This window comes from Oreochromis aureus, linkage group 11 (assembly GCF_013358895.1).
Source record: "Oreochromis aureus strain Israel breed Guangdong linkage group 11, ZZ_aureus, whole genome shotgun sequence".
In the NCBI taxonomy this organism is placed as follows: Eukaryota; Metazoa; Chordata; class Actinopteri; order Cichliformes; family Cichlidae; genus Oreochromis; species Oreochromis aureus.
The window spans coordinates 1,617,726-1,642,202 of record NC_052952.1 but is presented as its reverse complement, the minus strand read 5'-3'; the positions used below and the strand labels follow the sequence as shown (position 1 = coordinate 1,642,202).

General features: G+C 42.8%; 1 protein-coding gene across 3 annotated transcripts in view; it reads left to right on the top strand.

The window, feature by feature from the left end:
- The first annotated feature begins 1,741 nt into the window (after positions 1 to 1,741).
- hace1 (HECT domain and ankyrin repeat containing E3 ubiquitin protein ligase 1) overlaps positions 1,742 to 24,477 on the top strand; it is a 47,116-nt gene continuing 24,380 nt past the window's right edge. For all 3 annotated transcript variants that reach the window (XR_005614883.1, XM_031759782.2, XM_031759781.2), the window contains exons 1-15: positions 1,742 to 2,010; positions 3,569 to 3,623; positions 3,865 to 3,954; positions 4,588 to 4,692; positions 6,601 to 6,676; positions 6,771 to 6,902; positions 11,426 to 11,508; positions 11,665 to 11,761; positions 11,855 to 11,956; positions 12,039 to 12,145; positions 14,218 to 14,368; positions 14,603 to 14,904; positions 17,230 to 17,298; positions 17,430 to 17,517; positions 21,907 to 22,018. Coding sequence is in view for 2 of the 3 variants with exons in the window: in XM_031759782.2 (XP_031615642.1) it covers positions 1,920 to 2,010; positions 3,569 to 3,623; positions 3,865 to 3,954; positions 4,588 to 4,692; positions 6,601 to 6,676; positions 6,771 to 6,902; positions 11,426 to 11,508; positions 11,665 to 11,761; positions 11,855 to 11,956; positions 12,039 to 12,145; positions 14,218 to 14,368; positions 14,603 to 14,904; positions 17,230 to 17,298; positions 17,430 to 17,517; positions 21,907 to 22,018 (1,660 nt within the window). In the remaining variant the exon portion in view is untranslated. The remainder of the gene's footprint in view (positions 2,011 to 3,568; positions 3,624 to 3,864; positions 3,955 to 4,587; positions 4,693 to 6,600; positions 6,677 to 6,770; positions 6,903 to 11,425; positions 11,509 to 11,664; positions 11,762 to 11,854; positions 11,957 to 12,038; positions 12,146 to 14,217; positions 14,369 to 14,602; positions 14,905 to 17,229; positions 17,299 to 17,429; positions 17,518 to 21,906; positions 22,019 to 24,477) is intronic.

The window sequence follows — 24,477 nt, the reverse complement described above, 5'->3', positions numbered from 1 at the left end:
GTTTCTATCCTTTTAATGAATGTGTTTCATTTGTTGTACCAAGTAAGCCTCATGGTTGTTAAAGTGTTGCCAGAAAGGGAAATGTAAAATGTCATAAAAACAGCCAAAGGAGTTTGCGAAGAAAAGCGTCTGGACTTCTTTAAGTTGCTTGAAGACGTTTCACCTGTCATCCGAGAAGCTTCTTCAGTTCTAAGGTCAAATGGCCGAGAGTCCCAGATTTAAACCCAGTGGGAGTATCCCCCCAAAGAGGGACAAAGGACCCCCTGGTGATCCTCTAATCACATGAGCCAAGGTGTGAAAGCGGGTGTGGGACCTAATCAGCCAGGGTTTCGATTAGGTCGTTAGGCCATTTGACCTTAGAACTGAAGAAGCTTCTCGGATGAGAGGAGAAACGTCTTCAAGCAACTTAAAGAAGTCCAGACGCTTTTCTTCGCAAACTCCTTTGACTACGATGACCTGGATGACTGAGAACCTTCACAGTCATAAAAACGGCCTTCACATATTTATATTGTAAATGTTTTTTTCTTTTTTTTCCCATTTCCTTTTTTTCAAGATGTTATTGCACCAATGTTATCTCCCACTGAGGGTTTGTAAAAGTGTGCAAAGACTAAATAAATAAATAAATTTAAAAAAACAAAACAAAAAACAACACGGCATCGACGTTCCTTTCCTTAGTATTTTTTTAAATAAACTTTATTGAACAAACAATGAGTATACAACATACAAACAGATGAAGCATACAAAAGAACAGAACATGAACACACAAAACCAGGGGTAAAAATATTTATATGAATACACACAAAAATTCACATATATGTATTGTTTTGAGAGTCTTTTTGTTAGTGGAGTCTAATATTGATTGTATACTATTCCACATCCTTAAGAAAATGACAGAAATATGGTGTTGTACTAGTAAACTTACATTCATGGATAAAAAAAAAAATTATGCTAAAAGTATTAACAAATTTATTATAAAAAAAACTTTTATCATTCTTCTTGGGGAACTTAAAGAAACATAATAAATCATTTTCCCATCGTAAAGAAAACTCCCTTAAAATATGGACAATAACAAACCTGCTAAATTCCTTCCAGAATCTCTGTGTAGAGGAACAGTACCAAAAAACACGTGTCACAGTTTCTGGATGATCCCCACCGAAAGTGCAATTAGTATTTATGTCTCTTTTAAATTTTACCATGTAGTGACTGGCTGGATAACATTTATGAAGAATTTTAAATAAAACTTCCTTCACCTTATTTACAATCAGATATTCATGCGGATCATCCAGACCGTCTTCCAGTTGATATCTGGAACATATCGGTTCCAGTAAGATATTATATATGGGAGAGAGACGATATGTTCTTGGAATAAACTACGTGTTCTCTTATTGCCATTACTAGGTTTCTGTGAAAAGCAGATTTTTCTCACTGACTCAGCTGGATCAGGGAGAGTGACTGAGGTAGATATTAAGCTGTCAGTGTTTTTATATAACATTAAAGAACCTGAGGGTCTGGCACCAAGCACCATTGAGAATTCCCGAACACTGACTGGAAAATTATATAGTGTAAGGAATTCATTGTAAGTAAGTAGTCCCTCTTTATTAACCAGCTGAGCTCTTTCCTTAGTATTTGAACAATTGGAACGGCTCTTATAATGGTCGGAACGGAGATACTTCCGGGTCACAGTTAGAACCCTTCCTCAGCAAAATGCACCCATAGTGCATCACGTTTGAACGTCATCACAACAGGAAGTGTGAACATGGCAATAACAGCCTCATAAATCATTGTGTCCAGCACAGAAACGAGTTGCTGTCCATCCTGGCTAATGGAACACAGCAGATAACAACACAACCGCATTAGAAAGATACAGACCCCACGACCGAGGCTTCCCCCCGAGTTTTAACCCCGTGGTCCGTCCATCTATGATGGAACGGGCGATGGAGCAGCTCAACGTACAGCTCAGTCGATTGACCCGGTCTCTTCGCCGGGCCAGGACCGTGGAACTCCCGGAAGGTAGCGATGCAGTATGACCGAGCATTCATTTATTAGATAACGGGCAAAAGTGATCTCCCCATCAGATATTACGTGTGTGTGTGTGTGTGTGTGCTGCTTAGAAAACGAAGTTACCCTCTGTAAAGATTCAAAATGACAAAATTCTGTTTTTTACTTCAGTTTTATTTATATCGCGCAATTTCAAAACAACAGTTCTCTCAACCTGGCTTTATGTCTTGTGGTCAAGACTTTACAATGAATCTGCAGCGAATAGATGAAACAGGAGGAGACAAGCAGGTGTAGGGAGGGCAGCCAGCTGCTGTGACCTTTTGAGGGCAAAGGGAAGGAGAGGACGAGAGCCCACAAACAGCAAATGGGACAAAAGTCAAAGTAGAAGCATCAGGTAAAGTACACTCAGGTTAATGACATGCAAAGGTGCGAGGTAATTACATCAGGACTGAAAAAGAATACTCAGGGCATAAAGTGTCTCGAATTGAGAGATGTGATTTGGCACCATATAAATAAAACTGAAATAAAGAAAAAGAACAGGTGAACAACTCTTTCTCACATGGGCAGCACATTGTTGATGCACGCTGACATCAACAATAACAGGTGCTTTGTACCAGTGAGATTGGTTCGGGTTTACTTGTTTTCTTACAGCAGCTCAGGGGGCGGGCAGGCGACTAGGTAAAATACATGTAGTGAAACCAATGATTTTGAGGGGAAAGAAACAATAATTTGCTGATGACCTCGCTCTGACCTTTATTTAAGTAAACCTTTTTTTATTGTTCGTGATGGAATAAAACGTAACTTTTGAAGCCGACCCTGTGGAGGCTAAACGGTTCCACGAGGATGAAAACGATGTCGGTCATATGCTAATGGTTTCAGTCACCTAATTTCAGCCCAGCTTAACTCCTCTGGGACATGTTGGACTGTGTTAGACACAAGTGAATGTCTTTGGAAGGATTGTTTTATCCCTCCAGTGGTGCTCCCATGGTATGTTACACAAGTTTTTGTAGTAAATGTTGTACTAAATGCAAAACAAATAAACAGTCTAAATACAGTAATGTCACATAAAAAAGTATACATGCAGTCTAAACTAAGGCATCAAATAAAATTCCTTTTACCCCATTTTCCAGTAGGAAACAAGGGGAGTTCTGACAGCGTAGTGTGTCCTGGATGAGGTTGGTGTGTGTCTTTTTTTGAATGTGTCTGTGTGTTTCGGTGTGATAGTGGATGAGTGAGCTTGTGTCTGTGAGTCTTTACCATCTCGGTAACGACTCCACCTTTTCACTGCTGCTGTCACTGTTAATGGGCTTATTGTTAATGTTTGTTTTCACATGCGTGCTCATAGATACTTTCTATTGCAAATCTGTTTGTAGTGGCTAATTTGGGTGAGACACTTATGCTTACATGGTGCCAACAGTGCTGCAGAGCCCTCGAAGCAAAAACATTGTGTTGAGGATTTTTATAATCGAGTTATTCAAATTACTCGATGAGTTGTTGCTAATAAATTGTAATGTCTTTGTCAGTTGTTAGCTTTCACTCATATTTTCTGCATTATTTTCCCTCACCACAGACAATGAGACAGCGGTGTACACACTCATGCCAATGGTCATGGCAGACCAGCACAGGTACACGTGGACCAGACTGTACTCCATCACTAATTAATTCAGTTTTATTTATATAAGGCAAAATCACTACAACAGTGGCCTCGAGGTGCTTGTTTTGGCTCACTGTGCTTTAGATGGAAACGTATATTGTGGTGTGTCTGCTTACTTTAGACAGTAGAAAAGTATACTTGCCTCTGCACATCATATCTACGGCTGCAGAAGGATTATTATTGACATGTTTTTACGTTCACTTCTCCCTCAGATCCGTGTCAGAGTTGCTGCTCAACTCCAAGTTTGATGTGAATTATGCTTTTGGACGGGTGAAGAGGAGTCTGCTACACATCGCAGCCAAGTAAGAGAGACTTTTACAGCTGTAATCAAATCACAAATGTACCTGTGACATTTAATTCGTAGTTACTTTACTGAATATTTTGAGAGAGTTCTTTAAAGTAGTTCTTTTTTAATTATTTCTGTTTCAAAATAAACCGTAAACTGTGGAATAAGTTGTGCTGTAAGTCCTGTTTATGTGATGCTGACAGAAACCTGTCCAGCTCGCTGTCACTGGTTCAGTCTCCGGTAAGCATTTAGTGAAATCAGCAAGTAACAATCACTGGATCGCTTTTAATTCCAAAATCAGCAAAATAAGTAGTTCTCACTTTATGCCTGTGCATTTCCTAATAAAGGTGCTTGCTCAGTGAAATACAGTGCAGTGAAAAAGTATTTTCCCCTCTTAATTTCCTCTTTTTAAAAAAAAAAAATATATATTTGTCACGGGGCTTGGCCCTGAAAACAGCTGTCCAAACGACTTTGTCCCCCTTCTTAAATCATGATTCGGTCTGACAGAGTGAAAAAGATCTAAAAAAGTAACGTAGCACGATCAAAAGTTAGTCAAACAGATGACAAACAGGCTCTCATTCAGTGTACATGCAGAGAGTTGCCTAGTCTGCTGTTCTGCACTGCATTACACTGTGTTTTCTCTGTACAGCTGTGGCTCGGTGGAGTGTCTGGTCCTGCTGCTAAAGAGAGGAGCCAATCCAAACTATCAGGACATCTCAGGCTCCACCCCTGTGCACCTTGCTGCCAGGAATGGGTGCGTGGCTGTATTTAATCTGTTCATTTCTAATACGCTGTCTTGTTATATTCACTGCAGTACACTTTTGTTCATGTCAGGGTGGCTCAATACTGGATTTTTAGCTTATTTAGTTAATGTGTTACAGGACACTTTGTTTCTCATCATGCTGTTCACTGGGGTGGAGCTTCATGGAAGATTTCCAATTGCAATCTTCTCAGTGCTACCAACCATGAATCTACTGTTTTCTATTATGGATAAGCTGACTATCTAATGTTAAAACAAATCATGACATTTCTTTTTGAGTTTTACAAAGTCCAGGTGTTGACATTATTAAGTTAAACAGTTCAGTATTAATGAAAACTGAGCTGAAAAAATCAGACCAAAGACTGTCAATGAAAGGAGCCTACTTTGGAACAGGCTGTTAAATGGTCTGATAAATGCACCTTTCTACTCTCCCGGAGCACTCAAAGCACTTTATAAAAGTAAGGACCTTGTGGATTAGTGCTGTAATGTCTTAATGCATGCTCAATCATCCAGGTAAGGAAATCCCCAAAAGGTGATTCTAGTCATCTGGATGTTTTCAGTGTGAGAAATGTTTCGTCTCTCATCCAAGTGACGTCTTCAGTCTGAATCAACTTTTTGGCATTGGTGCTGTAAGTACTGTTTATAAAATGCTGAGTGGAATGGAAGAAACTGGATGAGTCACATTCTTATTTATAAGCCTTTATCTTTATGCGTATTTACTGGTAGTCGATGGACCTTAAGATGGCTAAATCTGAGTCATGGGGTTTAAATCTGTAAAACAGAAAGGCTGATGAAAGACCAATGACAATCACAAATCTGTGATTAAGTCATGTATAAAAGCGTTTCAAGCATAAATCAGGGATTGATCAATATTCCATACTTGGAATCTATCCATGAATCTATTTGTACTTCTGATCACACATGTGAGCAAATGTTAACTTGGCTGCCTTCCGAATTTAAATGCAAGTCTTTAAAATGAATCCTACTACTACTAATATCGTTACTGTTATAAATGATAACAATAATAATAACAATAATTTTTATTTTTACCTTTTGGTCTGTTTACAGTTGAATCTGTTTACAGATTCAACATTATAATAAAACAATCAAATGAATGTAAAGAAACCAAAACACTAAATGGAACAGTGCAGGCTAACTTTGTTTAACCATAGATTGATTATTCTCTCACTGATAAATTCAAAACCTGCAGCATAAAAGAAGTCACTATTGTCAATCACAATAGTTGGAGCCATGTCAACCCAACATGTAGTTAAATTTCTCGGGAGTTGCAGTTCGGGTTACGTCGAAGCTCATGATTTAGGGTTTGCTGTTACAATGTTACAATGTAGATCACTGGCAGAAATCTAAATCAGGCCTTAGAGGTTCAGGGGTCTCTCTTACAACATTGTCATCACTTTTTGTGCTTCGCCTGGAGCTAAAGGTGTTTCCTTATATAAAGAAATGGCGGGACATGTTTTTATATAGGGCCTTTCTACTCTATCAGCGCACTCAAAACACTTTATACAACTTGCCTATTTCCTCCATTCACATCAATACTTTTTTTGTTCTATGTAAGTGCTTTCTAATCCATTCCTACTCCAATGGATGTATCGGAGAGCAACTCGGGGTTAGTATCTTGCCCAAGGATATATTGCACGTAGTCTGGAGCAGGGATCGAACCACCGACCCTCCAATTAGTAGATGACCTGCTAGAGCTCCTGAGCTACAGCCACCCCTCATGTGCAGATTATACAAGGCTGTTGGTCCTAAATGATTCTGATTTATTAACGTATGCATGGTAATGTGCAAATTCATTTTTTGCACAGGGTAAGAACATTTCCATGTAAATATTAGTAAATGAGGCCCAGTGCTACTAAACCATTTCCTATACTGTTCCCTCAGACAGAAGAAGTGTATGGGGAAACTGTTGGAATATAATGCTGACGTCAATATCTGTAACAATGAAGGCCTGACTGCTGTGAGTCGACTACATTCCTCTTGTTAAATCATAAGTAACTGATGTTTAATGAACTCCTGTAGTTGAGATAGTGACACTGTAACCTCTGATGTAGATCCACTGGTTAGCAGTAAATGGGCGAACAGAGCTCCTGCATGATCTGGTCCAGCATGTGTCCAATGTGGATGTTGAAGACGCCATGGGCCAGACAGCGCTACATGTAGCCTGTCAAAACGGACACAAAACAGTAAGCAAATTAGAAGCAACCTTTTTAATTAAATATATAAACTGCTGGTTAGTGCACAGGGATCAAAACTTGGCAGCACATGTCAGCTTTAGCAGCCTCTTAGTAATCACATTACTTGCTCTAGGTGTGTGCATGATTGTCTGCATCTTCTATTATTTGTTCAGTTTATTGTCTTTGGTTCAGCAGTATCTTGAATAATCAGGCCCCATCTTACCTTAAAGTCCTTACAGTGTTGTATCACTCCAGTAGACCACAGACTGCTCGTTTACTTGTGGTTCCTGTGATATTTACAAGTGGAATTAGCTCCCAGTTAGGATTCGGGAGACAGACATGTCTAGTTTTATGATTAGGCTTAAAACTTTTCTTTTTGACATAAACATATAGATAGGGCTGGATCATACCCTCACTCACCATTTTGACTGTCTATGTACTTACACACCACTCTGCATTTAATTAAATTAATTTTTATTTAATCTCTCTCCTCTCACCCCCGACCGGTTGCAGCAGACGGCTGAGCCGGTTTCTGCCGAAGGTTTCTTATTGTTAAAAGGGTGTTTTTTCCTTCCCTCTATGAGCATGTGATGCTCATAGAGGGTTGTCTTACAGTATAAAGCACATTGAGGCAACTGTTGCTGTGATCTGGTCCTATATAAATAAAACTGAATCTAATTTAACTACAGTATGATTGTGAAGCTTTCAGTATGAGCTACCATGGATGTCAGGCGGAGTTACTCGAGTATTCAATGGAAAAGAGGAGCGAGCAGTGATTAGTGTAGGGACACCGTGAGAGGAGGATGTGGGTTATGTGAGGTAAGAGAGTTGGAGAGCTTAATTGTTACAAGTTTATTTACAGGCTCTGATGGGGGTGTGAGGAGCTGGTGGGTGAGGCGAGATGAGTGCGGGTTGGTGGCGGCGCAGGTTGACGGGGAAACGGATATCCAGAGGGAGACGAGCCCCAAGAGGTGAACTGGCAGCCGAGGAAGTGAGGCAAGCTGGAGGAAAGAAGACAGGCCAGAATAGATCTTCATAAACACTTTTCTGGTCGTAGAAGAGGACATGTAGAAGAACATGTACCACTTGTGGGTGACACAATAGCCCGACACCAGGCGTCAGCCGTGCTGCTCCTTAAAATGCCCCGGCTGATGATGCCTGATGCTCTACAGGTGTGTTGGGGAGTCCCGAGGGAGCCCCGGCCGCCTGCTCTTAAAAAAAGGAAATGACAGCGCAACAAGTACACACGCCGTCCCAAGTCCTAAAAGTACCCCCCTCATGGTGTGGACCCTCATGGAGGAGGGCAACCTCAACCAAACGGTAACCGGGTTAATGATGCGCTGGATAATAAAAGGGTCTAGAAAGTGTGGAGCCAGCTTCTTAGACATGCCTTTAAGAGGAATGTTCGTGTTAACCAAACCTGTTGGCCAATGGTGTAGTGAGGAGTTGGGGTCCTTCTCCAATCCACGAGGCGCAGGTTCTGTACTGCAGTCCGAAGTAGCACCGCTCTGTTCATGCACAGATGGGGCTGCGATCTCAGGTTCCTGAGAAGGAAGTAGTGGTGGGTGGTAACTGAGACAGATTTCAAAAGGGGAAAAACCAGTAGCTGAAGAGTTGAGATAATTATATGCATCTTCAATCCAGGTTAGATGTGCGCTCCATAAGTTGGGTTTGCTGTGGCTACACAAGCGAATGGTGACTTCCGGTTGTTGGTTTGCCCTTTCTGTCTGTTCATTACACTGAGGGTGACAGCCCAAAGACGGACTCACCTCTGCTCCCAAGGCCGTGCAAAATGCCCTCCACATGTCAGAGATGAACTGTGGCCGCCTGTTGGAGACAATAACCTGGGGGAACCCATGCAGTCTGAAATCGTAATCCACAAGTAGATTAGCGGTTTGTAGGGCTGAAGGAAGCTGAAGGAAACTGTCGATGCATTGGTCAGCCCGAAAGGCATTACCAAATACTCCTATTGTCCCAGAGGAGTATTAAAGGCAGTCTTCCACTCATCTCCCTGGTATGATAAACCTCCACAGGTGCCAGTCCACGGGTAGTGACGGGTGCAGGAGAAACAGTGGCTCATAAACAGTGTGGCAACTCTCGATATGGTGGCTGGACCAATTAATGTGAGGACTGTGGCGTTCAATGCAGGAGTAACCTAACACTATGAGAAGGAGAAGACAAAAAAACGGAGGTGCTTGCGGTGATTACTGGAGAGGATCAATAAAAGGTCACCAGGTCACTATGAATCAGATTCTGTTCGGCTCCAGAATCTAAAACTGCATAAACAGAAAAGGTAGCGGTTTGGTTGCAAACGGTGGCAGGGAGTTGCATGTGGGGAACCCGGGAGATAGAAGAGGTGCCATGCAGAAGTACCCCCACAGTTACTGGTTGGCGCTACCTTTTGACCATGTGGAGGAATTGGAGATGAAATGCCCCAGAAACCTGCAGTATAAACATAACCGCTCCGGCGCTCCTCTGGTGTGAGCCTCGTATGACCCAGCTACATCGGCTTCACCGCATTGTCGACAGACGGAGCCAATGTGTGGGCCGAAACGGAGAAAGGAGAGGTCCGAGCAGTGGCGTTCATGGGAGTGCTCCCACCCAAGCCCACGCGGGACCTGCTCCCTCTTTCGCTTGCTCTCGTGAAGGCGGTTATCTATCCTTATGGCCAAATTCACCAAATCCTTAAAACTGTCTGGTTGGTCGTGTGTGGCGAGCTCATCTTTCATACGCTCGCTAAAACTGCTCATAAAGGCACCGCGCAAATTCTCCCACCCAGTCTCTGCAGCTTTGATGTGGAAGTTGATGGAAAACAGTGAGACCGACTGACTACCCTGCTGGAGACTGAGTAGTAATAATAACGTATACTGTATTGATCCCCGTGGGGAAATTACTTTCTCTGCATTTAATCCATTCACTCAGTGAAGCAGTGGGCAGCCACTAATCAGGCGCCCGGGGTGCAGTGTGTAGGGATGGTACTTTGCTCAGGGTAGCTGTTCACTGGATTTGAACCCCCGACCTTCTGATCATGGGGCGACCACTGAGCTATCCCTGCCCACAGTAGCTGCTGAGCCGCTTCGTCAGCGTGCACAGGATGGTGAAAAACGGTCTTAAACTGTGTATAGGAGAGGGTCTCGAGAGGATGCAGGGCGAGATATGATTTGGCTCAGGACACAGTCAAGAAGGGAGCTGATTGAAGCGCCTGAGGCAACCGTTGGTAAAACAAGGAGCACTGAATCAGAAAATTCCCACAGTGACCCAGCTGGGCGGGTTCACCGACAGAACTGGGAGTCTGCGGGACGGATGCTGTGAGCGGGGGGGGGGGCAGGAGCACTAGCCAGGACTGGTGGAACTAATCTAGCGAGTGTCAGCGCATCGTTCACCTGGCCTGCCCATTTCTCTGATTCGTGAAACTGTTGGGTTAGCATGGCGAGCGACCCCTCGTGCTTCTGGAGTAACACGTCGGGAGATGTGTCTTTGCGATCTGCTGGGTCCATACGTGTGGTCAGAGTATTCTGTTATGGACAACTCAGGTAGTAGATCACACAACTATAAATATTTTACAAGCCGTTTTCAAAAGCTAATGTATCAATTTCTTATCTCATCTTATTCATTCCATGGCAGACACATCTGCCGAAATAAATGACCTGTTGCTCAACACCTATATTGTCATGGTCCTGAGTCTGACGACTCAGTGTTTTGTTTCTTTATATTATTCTATGTTCTTGTTTATTCTGTTATATCTTTTGTTAGGGTTTTGTTCTGTGCCTGCCTGCTCCCACTTCTGTGTTCCCTCTGTCTGTCCATGGTGTCACACTGTCTGCTTGTGAATCTGTCTCTTGAGTTCAATGTCTTGTCTGGTTCTCTGTGTCTGTGAGTTTCCTGTTTTATTCTGAAGGTCTCTGTCTCATGTGAGTGTGTTCAGTTTATGTTTCCCCCGTCCCGTCAGCTCTGATTTCTCCCGGGTGTGTTCCCCTCCTGTCTCTCATCCCATGATTACTGCTGTGTGTATTTAAGCCCTGTGTGTTCTCCTGCCTGTTGCCCCTCCGTCATCCTGAGTGGTTTCCCTGCGTCTGTCTGCGTCTCTCTGTCCTTCACCCCGTTTGGTTATCATTTCAGGTTTGCTCTTTAGTTTTCCCAGTTTAGGTTTCCTCAGTTGCTTCTCATACCGCTGCTGCCTGTTGATGTCATTTTGCCACTTTGAAAATAAACATTCACTCATATCATCCGTCCTTTGCCTGCATTTTGGGTCCTTTAATAATTCCACACGGCTCATCCTACAAGCTGTGACATATATATACTTATATATTTATTTGCTTAACATTTTTTTCTCAAACAAATTCAAACTTGAAATCAGACTGAAAATTACATCTGCAGCCATAGAGGAAGTATTTAGAAACCATTTGGCAATGTAAATCCCCAGTGCACTGCAAACCAGTTCTGTTGTGTTACTGATTGCTGAGCTCCTGTTTTCTTGTTCTAATAATAAATATTTCCAGTATGTGATATGAGCATGTATCATGTCTGTTCAGACGGTGCTTTGTCTTCTGGAAAGTGGAGCTGACATTAACCGACCAAACGTCTCTGGAGCAACGCCTCTTTACTTTGCTTGCAGGTAATGTCATCAGTCATAATAACAGTAATAGTAGTGATAGTAAGTCTGCTCTGAGCTCTTTTACACTTCATCTTGAGTCTTCGGGATTACAAACGCACCAGCAGATTAGCTTTGCGTTTGAATCCAGCTGGAAACTCAGTCTGTATTATTCTTCAGCCATGGCCAGAGAGACACAGCCCAGATCCTTCTCTCTCGAGGTGCCAAGTACATCGCTGACAACAATGGAATCACTCCACTGGATGTCTGTGTGCAGGTGAGCATTTCATCACATTTAAGCATTTTTTTCTCTTCCTATTTCGTTGTTGTTTGGTTTGTGTTACTCTGAGTTTTTTCTCCCGCCCCTCAGGGAGGATATGGAGAAACCTGTGAGATTCTCATCCAGCACCACAGCAGGCTGTTCTTGACCCTCATCCAGATGACGCAGAATAATGACATTAAAGAGAACATGGTATCATTTGTATTTGTATCTGATTTCACACAGAAATCTATTTTATAGTTTAGATTTGTTACGAGTGTTTGTGTTTGTGTAGCTCAGGCAGGTCCTGGAACATGTCTCTCAGCAGAGTGATAGTCATTACCACAGGATCCTGACCAGTCTTGCTGAAGTGGCTACCACCAATGGACACAAGCTTCTCAGGTATAATTGCATATATTAGAGTACGTTTCACCAAAATTTGGACATTTTATCCCATTAAACACACTGTGTCAATCGGTCGCTGCAATTTAAAACTTACACTTCTTCATGTTAGGTCTTAGAAAAAAGGAATTTTATTATTAACTGCAACATTATTGTTAATAAACTGAAATTTATGCTTCTAACTGAAAGTGGTAACAGAGAGGTGATTAAAACATTGCCTCCAAATTATAGTTTTGAATATTATACACGTACAAACATGAAGTGTGGTGAGATCACTGTTTTATATATAAAACAGTTTTTATTCTGAATTGGATAAGAATGGATGGATTCAAGTCTTTCTTTCCAAAATATTTAAAAATATGTAGAAAGAACTGAACAGTATATATGATCATTACCAATTATGTTTCAGAAACCCCTCCATGAATCACTACCTTATCGTGATGAAGGCGTTTGTGTGTCCCGGGGATCGCAGGGGCTATGTTGTTGGGGACCAATTTGCCCCCTGGTCTGGTCACCCATGGCAAATTGGTCCTGGGTGAGGGACCAGACAAAGAGCCTGGGATAGGGTGCTTGAAGGCGAACTGCTTTCTACCTTTTAAAAGTATATCTATATTTAAAAAAAATCTTCTCTCACTGACTCAGAGAAATATGTTCATGTATTTATATCAAGCAGATTTGTCTACTATAACACAATTTGCCGGATTATCCGAGTAATCATTAGTACCTCTTTAGCTTGCTACAGCCAGAACCCCCAGTACATCTCTGACTTACTCAGTGTCTATAATCCAACTAGACCTCTCAGATCATCAGGTGCAAGTCTTTTAACTTGTCCCAAAATTATGACTAGAGATGGTTTTATGGTCTTGCGAACGTGTCTGTCCATGTACACAATTCCAGTCAGACAGAGGGGGAAAGAGGTTTGCACTGACCCCAGTGACCCCCAGTGACCCTCGGTGACGATATTTTCAGGTTCGTCCACAGATTGGATTCATGTCTGAGTTTTGGCTGTTGATTAATTATTTTAATTAATGAGCTTAACCATTGTTTGTGCCTTTGGTCATTGGCTGAAAGAAAAACCTTTTTTATTCTGGAGTCGCTGGACTTGGGAGCAGATTTTTTTCAACAAGCTCACTGTATTTGACGTGCTTTCCTTCTTTCTTTAAGTGACCAGTTTCACTCTCTGTGCTGTGGAGAAAGATCTGTATAGCAGAATATACCTTGCTGTAGGGAGAGAATAAACAGACTGACCAGCTAGTGCTGGTTGACAGACATTCTTGGACTTAAATGTGTTTATCATTAAGAGATGTGTTCTTACTTATGTATACTCAGCACTTAACTTGGTCAGAAGATGAGATCACTCTATTGGGATCTTGGTCACCTTCCTGACTCGTGCTTGCTGGAGTATTTGATTCTCTATATTCTATAAGGATTCTGTTCATTTAACATTGATTGTGACTCTGGGAACAGACACTGTTTTATAAGTGGTTTTAACCCCTTGCTCTGATCTATGGCTAGATTAAGTGTATTCACATCAACTTCTATACATGTCTCAAGGACAGTTAAACCACTGAGTATAAAGATAGCAATAATTTAAGGTAACTGTTTATTAAGGAGACAGTTACTTTTTTTTCATCCATCCATTTTCTAAACCTTATCCAGGGTCGGGTTGCAGGGGCAGCAAGTAAATATAAAACGTGTATATGTATTCACAGCCTTTGGTCAAAACTTTTAAACGACCTTTAGGGGCAAATACAGCCTTTTTGGGGTGGTCTCGACACCACCCTTTATTATTTTGGCTGTCTTAGGGTTGTTCTCCTGTTGGAAGATGAACTTTTATCCTAGTCCAAGGTCCAGGATGGTTCCAAACAGGATGCACCCGACCTCAGTTTTGAGTGTCATGAAAAAGGCTGTTCAGTAACTCTGAGTTTTTTAAAGGCGTATAAAGCCTGAAAAGATCCAACACAAGGAGACGTACAAACACTGCATCCTATCCAAGTTCATGCATTTGCTACAAACTATTACAATAGTTAATCAGTGCTAAGGTGTGTTTATTTCCTGTCTTTTTTTCTTAGCCTGTCTAGCAGTTATGAAGCGCAGATGAAGAGTCTGCTGAGAATTGTTCGTATTTTCTGCCATGTGTTCCGCCTGGGGCCTTCATCACCAAACACTGGCAATGACATGGGCTACAATGGAAACAAGACGCCACGCAGCCAGGTTTTTAAGGTAACACATGTAGTAGTGTACAAAGACTTTTGTATTTCTTGTTGAAGAGAAAAAAAGGACAGTACAACTGTAAAGTTTTGTTATTTTGGTAGGTAAAAGTTGGGAGTTAGTGCTAGAGTAGAGTAGAATAGTCTGGTCTGAGCTAGCTGAAGTCTTGAATTAGGCTTTATAGAACCTGCAGGCATCCTCTGTTTCCCTCCTCAAGCCTCTTGTCCCCTGTCTGTCACTCTGCAGCCTCTGGAGCTACTGTGGCACTCCCTGGATGAGTGGCTGGTGCTCATCTCTACAGAGCTGGAAAGGAATAGGAAGAACCCATCTTCCTCCTCCAGCAGCGATATAGCCTCTCTGCTTCTGAAACAGCGTGAGTCAGAACATGCTGGGGCCACGCCAAAGCTTCCCTCCTTGCTGGATCATCAGATTGTCATCGAATCAGAGGCGTATGCTGACGGGGAGGACGTCATCTCCATGACAGCCAGTCGACTCAGTGCTGTTATCCAGGCTTTCTACATGTGTTGCTCCTGTCAGATGCCTCAAGGGTATGAGCTCTGCATCGCTCTGTCAGATCCAATGGTAGTAAACATCAGATGGCATCATTTGACATAGAGACCGTTAAGTATCAGTTTTAATCTAATAGACCTGCAGCTATATAATGCAGAGAGTTTAATTTTCTTTTTATCATTTATCATTAGTTATTACTGTGGTAATACTGTTACAATACTACTGCTACATCCAACTAATGCTAATGCTGCTAATGTGGTTGTTATGTAGAGGTCTTTCTGAGCAGAGGCAGAAAGGGGGTTGGTCTTGATAATGCTCTGTCCTTTGAGGCACATCTTGCTGCTACAGTGAAAAAGGTTCAACAAAGACTGTACTTTTTAAGGAGGTTGAGAGGTTTTAATGTTTCATCTGAAATGATGACTCTTTTTTATAAAAGTTTTATTGAATCTGTTTTAACCTTCTGTATCATTGCCTGGTACGGTAATATGTCCCTGAATAATAAGACCAGACTTAGCAACCTGGTTAAAGTGGCTGGTCAGATTTCAGGGAGGCCTCAGGTCCAGCTTGTGGACTTTCATAACAGGCAGGTGCTGAGGAAGGCGACCTCTGTCATGTTGTGTTCAGATCATCCTCTCTTTAAAGATTTTCAACTGCTTCCATCAGGTCGTCGTTATAAAGTGCCTGCAGTGAAGACAAAGAGACATAGACTGTCTTTTGGTACCTACTGCTGTTATCATGGTTAATAACACTAAACCATAAGTGTTGTTGCCATTGCACACTGCACTTTAGTTGATGATAAAATTTAGGTTGTTTTCTCGGGGCTTATATTATTTTTTGTGTGTATGTGATGTGTTTGTTTGTTTGTTTGTTTATATTTCTGGATGGACATACTGCAAATCAATTTCCCGTTGGGGACAATAAGGTTACCATTGACCATTGACAGCCACAAAATTCTGTCTCTTCTAAGGAGTCGTATTAAAAACATTCTTTCAACCGAATGATCAAATGTTTTTAAAATCTTCTTGTGGTGAGATACTGAACTCCAAATTGTTCTTCGATGCGTTAATCAGAGTATGAATATGTGTGAATGTTAGATCAAGCATTCACACAGAAGAGTGTTTGTATGAATGTGTAGTGCTCAGGTGGAGTAGTACAGTGGTATATGTAACCAGTCACTGAGACTAACAGCTGTGTCCACGTTCATAGAAGGAAAATGTTTTCAAATGGGGAAAGAGAACTGAGCTTGAAACTGTCAGGAAGTGACTGGAAATCTTCAAACAGCTCTAAAAGATGAAGAGACTTTGATCTGAAAACAGTCTAATCAGTTTCGTTATTACTTCACATGGAAAAAGTAAACACCTGGAGACAATACGGATACCAAATTCCAATCACCTTAATGGTTGTATATAAATCTGCAATCATTCTGGGATAAGGTTCTCTTAATTTTCAAGGACATATTTGGCCGTGGTATCCCTGCAAAACCCAAAATGATGTTTTTTTTGTACCCAGCATAAGGATATACATCGCTTCAGAATTTTACTATTGTAAGTAACAAAGTCATAATGAGGATAAATGTGATCCTCCGAGGACCGATCACGGCTGTATAGAGCAGAAGAAATACACTCCATGGAAAAACTGACTGAAGCACACACCCATAGCAAACTATGAACCAAATATCTATCTGGAAGTCAAAACACGGGTCAAAGCCTTATTTTTAACAAAATTCAACATATTTTATAACTTTAGAATCTAACTTTAGATTGTGAGGAAACCCTTCAGCCGTCAGGCTGTGGTTCGTCTGTGAAACCAGCTCCCAGACTGAATTCAGAAGGCATACCTTCCTAAAACCTTCCTTTTTAAAACATATAGCTAGGTTGTTGGGGGGTCTTCTTCACTCACCTCTTTTTACTTCTCATGTCTTTACACACCGCTGTTGCATTAAATCACTGGTAGTTATTAAACTCTGGCTCACGTTGCTCCAGCAGGTAGCAGCAGGTGGCTACCCTGATACTCACAGAGGTTTCTTCCTGTTAGAAGGGAGTTTTCTTTTCTGTTGGTGGCTTGAGTTAATCTGAAATGCACTGAAATGAAATATTTCATATTCATGTCAGGTCAGACTGACTGATCTGAGGCAGATTCCACTGGAAGCAGCCATGCTTCATCCTATTTGCTCCCACACTATTAGTGGACATTTATGGATTAGATCTATAAAGATGCTTAATTAACAAGGAAATGTGGACTGTTATTGACATGAAGTGAGCTGTCCATCTGTTTTTGTGGCTCTTGCCCTTTTCACTTTGCTCTGTCTTTTCTCTGGTTTCTGTTTCTCGTACTTTCTGACCTCTATCTGTTTCCACACCCAGAATGACATCACCCCGCTTCATTGAGTTTGTCTGCAACAATGATGATGTGCTCAAGTGTTTCGTTATCAGGTGAGTCAACATGGCTCTTTAACATACACATTAGAAAGTATGAATTGATCCAGAAACGTATTTTCTCTGAATTGATGTCCACTCTCATTTCTCTCATTTTTCCCCTCATATTTCCGTCTGGACCTCCTTAGAAATCCAAAGATCATCTTTAACCACTTCCACTTTCTCCTTGAATGTCCAGAGCTGATGTCACGCTTCATGCATATCATTAAAGGCCAGGTAAGACATAATCGGATAAATATATGATTACCTATTATGTACAAGAGAGAAAGAGAGATGCCTGGAAAGGTAAAGCCAGCCATCATTAGCCCTGCTTCTGCCTTTAGAGACAGTGGTACAGCTCAGTTTCTGTAAACGCTTAAATAATTTTGATGAGCTAATAAAACTGCCCTTTATTTCTGCTGAAAAGTTTCACTTCCTTCCTATAGTGTGCCAAGACCCTAAGAATAAGTACAGCAGTAGTAGTATTCAAAAGATTTCTCTATGGAACATTTCATCCGACTTCCCACGGTGCAATCTAGAAGTGCAGACCTGCATCTCTTCTTCTATATCAGCTCTGATTTTCATTTTCTCCAAGGCAAAGCCCCAGAGTTCTAGGTCAGGTGGTAACACTTCCTGACATTTTTTAGTTCATTATCACCCTTATTTTGTGATTGTCACCCCATTGACGACCCTACCACCCATTCTTGATCCCACATTTATTAATTAATGTGTAAGTTATTCATCCATCTTCTTCTGCTTGTCTGAGGCTGGGTCATGGGGGCAGCAGCAGAGGCATTCATGCCTCTACAACATACAACAAGACAGCCCTACAACATCCAAAGCCTTCAGGGATTCAGTCCAATCCTCATCCACCCCAGGGGCTCTGGCACCAACAAGTTGTTTAACTGCCTCAGTGACTTCACCCAGAGTGATAGACGAATCATCTGCCTCGTCCACAGACTCTGCTTCCTCTACGGGGATGTGTCAGTGGGATTAAGGAGATCCTCAAAGTATTCCTTCTACTGCCCGACAATATCCTCAGTTGAAGTCAGCAGCGCTCCACCCACACTACACACATTGCAGTCAGAGGAACACTTTTACCTCCTCAGTCGCTTAAAGGTTTGCCACAAACTCTTCGAGGAAGTCCAAAAATCTTTTTCCATGGCATCTCTGAACTCTTCCCACACCCGGGTTTTGCTTCAGCAACCATCTGGTTTGTGGTTACCACCTTTACAGGCACCAACCACCTTGCAGCTGCAGCTCAGTGCAACAGCTTCAGCAATGGAGGTGCTGAACATGGGCCGTTTGGACTCAGTGTCCCCAGTCTCTCTCAGAATGCTGTCGAAGCTCTGTCGAAGATCTCGTGGGCCTCTTCCATGTGTTCCCAGCACACCCCCACTATACATTTAGGCATCCCAGGTCTGTCTAGCATCCTCCCCCGCTACTGACCCAACTCACCACAAGGTGGTGATCAGTTGACAGCTCAGCCCTGCTCGTCACCTGAGTGTCCCAAACATACTGCTGCAGATCTGGTGATAGGATTACAAAATCCATCACCCTGCAACCTCGGGTGTCCTGGTGCCACGTGCACTTATGGACACCCCTGTGTTCTAACATGGTGTTTGTTATAGACAAACTGTCGTTACAGAACACCGCTCGGGTTCAGATCTAGCTGACCATTCCTCACACTCACCCCCTCTCCAGTTCTCTCTGTTGCTAATATGAGCGTTTAAGTCTCCCAGTAAGATAGAGATTCCCCAGGTGAAGCACCCTAATGAGGGAGTTCAAGAAGACCGGGTACTCTGAACTGTCATTTGGTCCAGAAGAACAGACAACAGTCAGGACCTGTTCCCTGACCCAAAAGCACAGGGAACAAACCTACTTGTCCACTGGGAAAAACCCTAACATGCAGGGAGCAAGCTGAGGGGATACTAAAGATACCCACCCATCACCTCTCACCAAGGGCAACTCCGGGAATCAGTCCACCAGGATCTCCACCCTTGGCCGCTGCCCTGCACACATTGCAGCCTACCCCTACTGCACCCCCCGCGGGTGGTGGACCTACAAGTGGATGGGCCCATGTCCCTTTTTCGGGCTATGCCGGCCAAGCCCCATTGGCTAAGGCCTTGCCACCAGGTGCCCGTCCTCGGGCACCCTCCCCATGCCTGGCTCCAGGACGGCTCCCTGGTAACCCTATCCTGGGCAGGATGAACTGTTCCCTAGGTTTTTCTCTCATAGAGGTCTTTTGAATCGCTCACCCAAAATCAAGTGCACAAAGCAAAGTCCATAAAGACATGGATGAGCAGGTTTTTTGTATGGAAGAACTTGACTGGTCGCACAGAGTCCTAGCCTCAACCCCATAGAACAGCTTTGTGATTAATTACAGCAGAGAATGTGAGCCAGGCCTACTGTCTGAGTCTCCTGACTTCATAAGCCTACCATAATTAGGCTTAGAAGACACTGTCAGAACTTGTTGACAACAGATCCTTTAAGGCGCTTGAAAAAGAAGAAGAAAATGATCTTTGTAGCCAGCCTGCTTGTTATTCTTATGTAAATGAAACATCCATTCATCCATCCATCCATCCATCCATCCACCCATCCACCCAGTCAGTCAGTCATGTATCTATTTATTTTCTTCCGCTTCTCCGGGGCCGGGTCGTGGGGGCAGCAGCCCAAGCACAGAAGCCCAGACCTCCCTCTCCCCAGCCATCTCCTCTAGCTTGTCCGGGGGAACACCAAGGCGTTCCCAGGCCAGCCGACAGATATAGTCCCTCCAGCGTGTCCTGGGTCTGCCCTGGGGCCTCCTCCCGGTGGGACATGCCCGGAAAACCTTGCCCAGGAGGCATCCTTGTCAGATGCCCGAACCACCTCAACTGGCTCCTTTCGATGTGGAGGAGCAGCGGCTCTACCCTGAGCCCCTCCTGAATGGCCGAACTTCTCACCCTATCTCTAAGGGAGAGGCCAGCCACCCTTCAGAGGAAGCCCATTTCCGCCACTTGTATTCGCAATCTAGTTCTTTCGGTCACTACCCACAGCTTGTGACCATAGGTGAGGGTAGGGGCATAGATCGACCTGTAAAGCGTCCGCATCACTGCAGCTGCAGCACCAATCCGTCTGTTGGTCTCCCGCTCCCTTCTCCCATCACTCATGAACAAGACCCTGAGATACTTAAACTCCTCCACTTGGGGCAGGGTCTCGTCCCTGACCCGGAGTGGGGACTCCACCCTTTTCTGGCTGAGGACCATGGCCTCAGATTAGGAGGTGCTGATTCTCATTCCCACCGCTTCACACTTGGCTGCGAACCGTTCCAAGGCAAGCTGGAGGCCATCACCTGATGAAGCCAACAGGACCACATCATCTGCAAAAAGCAGAGATGAGATCCTGAGACCACCGAAGTGAAAGCCCTCCGCCACTTGGCTGTGCCTAGAAATTCTGTCCATAAAAATTATGAACAGAACCGGTGACAAAGTCCGACTTATTGCCGGCTAAGCGGACCAAACTCTTGCAACGGTCGTATAAGGACTGAATGGCCCATAGCAATGGGCCAGACACCCCATACTCCCGGAGCACCCCCCACAGGACTCCCCGAGGGACACGGTCGAATGCCTTCTCCAAGTTCACAAAACACATGTAGCCTGGTTGGGCAAACTCCCATGCGCCCTCGAGTATCCTTGAGAGGATAAAGAGCTGGTCCAGTGTTCCAACAATGAAACAATGAAACAATAAAAGTTTAATGACAGAAAACACGTGGTTAAAGTCAGTACTAAGCAAACTGCTTTATGCACAGAACCCGTTTCAAAGTTGGATCAATGTGATATTATTTAGAAAAACACTGACAATTTTGTTTTCTTTAGCCAAATAACTTTATTTTACCATGTTGTTTATTTTGAAGTCACATCCATGTGTTTACCTGGAAAGAGTCTGTCTTCACATTTGACCTTTTGTGTCTGAACTTTTTTGTATCAGGGCTAATACAGAGAGATAGACTGCTATTCATATTCGAACCTGCAGCCAATTTTGAGCTACCAATAAACCTAAAGTGGACATCTTTGATCTGTGGGAGGAAGCTGGAGAACCTTGAAAGAACACACTCAGACCAAGGGGAGGATGTACAAACTCCAACAGAGAGGTCCCGCCCAGCCGATGGATTTAAACCTTATTTATCTTGTAGTCCTGTGAGACTTTGAGTCACCCCATGTCATTTCATGATCAAGTGTTCCTTCCATGGCAAGAACACTTGTCTTAAGATAAGTTTATTCTGCTTCATAAATTTTTAATAGCTGTTCTGAGTTGTGTTAATTATCCCAACTCTTCAGTATTTATATTTGAGCTGCAGCATTAAAGTCCTGCTACCCATGGATCATAGCTCACCTGGGAGTAGGTCTTTGTTTTGATTACAGGCTTCCTTATTCCTCTCTCAGTGCTTGGAGAATAAAGGCATATGTTATGGAAATGGACCCCAGCCTTGTCTCTGAATTACAGATGAGCGTTTCAGCACGAAACACTTCCTGAGAAATCAACTCAGATTGAAAAATTCCCCAATCGTAACGTTGAAAACACAGCCAAGTGGTAATTAGTTTGAGAAAGTGCTGTGCAGTGTGAAAAAAAGTCTTGTCTTCCCGTCAGCCCTTTAAGGATCGGTGTGAGTGGTTCTACGAGCATCTGTTGGCCGGCCAGCCAGATTCTGACATGGTTCATCGTCCAGTCAATGAGAATGATGTGCTGCTCATCCACAGAGGTACAGACACACTTAAGCTGCTCATGTCCAGTCACTGATGTCATTTGCAGTGTTATGGATACGGAATGAGTTTGTGAATGTGGCCATGTGAGAGTTGTTGGCACAGTGTGAATCTTTACTATAGCTTTAGAACAGCTATCGCTAACTCTGCTTTTATTCTGTTTGGGGTATACTGTCATAAAAAAATCATTATCAGTATGTTGACGTGTGTTCATTGATGTTATTTATGTTTTTGAGACTTGAGTACCTGCTAGTCAAAGCATTGAGATACTTCTTGTACCTATAGAGCACTTATGCTAGTATGAAATCACCGACTGATTGATCTCCACCTCAGTCTGGTGCAGCATGTGTTGATTTGTAACAAATGTAACCTCGCAGTTATATAAAGATACTTTAAGTTGCCAGAAAGCCCTCGATTGATTATAATGTAGGTACAATAACACCAAGTCATGAAGATACTTGCAAAACAAGTTATGTCTTTATTTTATATATAACTCCTTCATAAATCTTCTTCTCTAAAGTCTATTTACTAATGTAAGTAAATACATAAACATCGGCAATTACTTTTGGGCACAACAACAGCATTTAGTCAGCTTAGCTTATATGACTGGAGCGTCTGTCTGTAGGTAGTCTCTCAGGATTGCTGTTTGCCTGGCTGTTGCTTCTTTTTTGTTCATGACTGGTGGCTGTGATTCCCCATACTGGCATACTGATTGTGGTCCCTTGAGCTTACACACTCGTAACACCTGCCGCCCAGGCTGGTGTCGGCTTAACCCTTTGAGAGCCTCAACCCTGCAAAAACCACTGCAGCATGTTCCCAGCGGTGATGTCAGCTAAAGTGCAGTAAATAGTTAATGATTAGTTTATTAATTTACATTGCACAGACCTTAGAAAGTGGTTAAGAACCGTACCCCACGATACTGAAATAGTTAATTAAATACATTTAATAATGAAATGTGCTTGTGGGGATAGGTTAATTGGATAATCCAAATTGTCACTAGGTGTGAATGTGAGTGTGAATGGTTGTCTGTCCCTGTGTGTTGGCCCTGCGACAGACTGGCGACCTGTCCAGGGTGTACCCCGCCTCTCGCCCTATGACAGCTGGGATAGGCTCTAGCGCCCCGCGCGACCCTGGAAAGGATAAGCGGAAGCGAATGGATGGATGGATAATAATGAAATGTTTTGGTATCAATAACATATGTATGAAACTCGAGGTGCTAACTACTATTGTATTCATCTTTTCTTCATGTCTGAAGGACACCTGCTTGTCTTTAGTCTTATTTGTGATCATTATTATTTGTCTTCTAACATCCAAAGATTTTTATGGTCTGTTTTATAATATCTAACAAGCTTCATACAGTTAAGCAACAACAGTCACTCAGTCACATTGCTTTGCCACGAACACCTCAACATTTCTGCTCCCAGTTAAAGAGTTCACATTTTCTAACAGTTTTTTTATTGCTGGTTTTAATTCAAAATAAACTTTGAATTCACTTTGAATGTTTGACTGCAAAACAGTGGAGCATATGTTCAGTGTCCCCTTTGATAACCACCAGCTCCCCCTAGGACCCGCTGAAGACTATTGTTCAGATCATGGAAAGGGAGAAGGACATTATTTACAAACACTCTGTCATAGTGAGCTCTGGAGTCAAAGACTATTTTGCCAAGCTTTACTGTGTGCCATATGCCGAAAAACTGCAGATAACACCCCTCCTGTCCCATTTACATAGCTGGGTCCCACTCTGCATGATCACTGTCTAAGATCTTTTTGTGGGTATTGTTTCTTCTCCAAAGTCTGCCATCTCCTAGTGACATGGAAATCAATGGAGCAACCCAGTTTTTGCTTCTACCTTTATAAACTTTTCTGGCCATCATCTGTATGATTTTCTACTGATCTATAGATGGGGAAAGCTTCTTATCATTCTTTGTGTGAAGAAAGACAGACTTTCGTACATCTTCCAGGGATCTAGACTAACTTTTTGCCACGGTTGCAGGCGCACCAGCACAAAAGTTAGGTGCACCCAATTTTTCAACCGCATCGCTTAACACCACAGTTTTATATGTGCACTTTTATGGGGGGGGCAAAATTGCTGTCGATACAGACACTATTAATTTGTAAATGATTAACTAACAATCTTGTCAACACAAAGTTCTTTATTTGGAGCACATTTCTACAAGGAAGATAAGTTACTGAAAAACTGTTTGTGCTTAAAGTGCGTTGGCACTCTTTGGCAATACTGTAGACAATATTAAACTTAATCATCATCTTGGCTCCTCTGACGACCTGTTTGCTGTTGCCTGCTGCTGAAAGGCAGTGGGGAGAGGGGACACTTGGGCAGTGCATTTATTGCAGCATATAATGTGTTTTCTGGATACACTGCTGTTTTTTCAGCATTCAAAGATTGATGGCACCGTGTCAGAGCTGGCTATGAATTTCAGACGGATCAGGCCTTAACTTA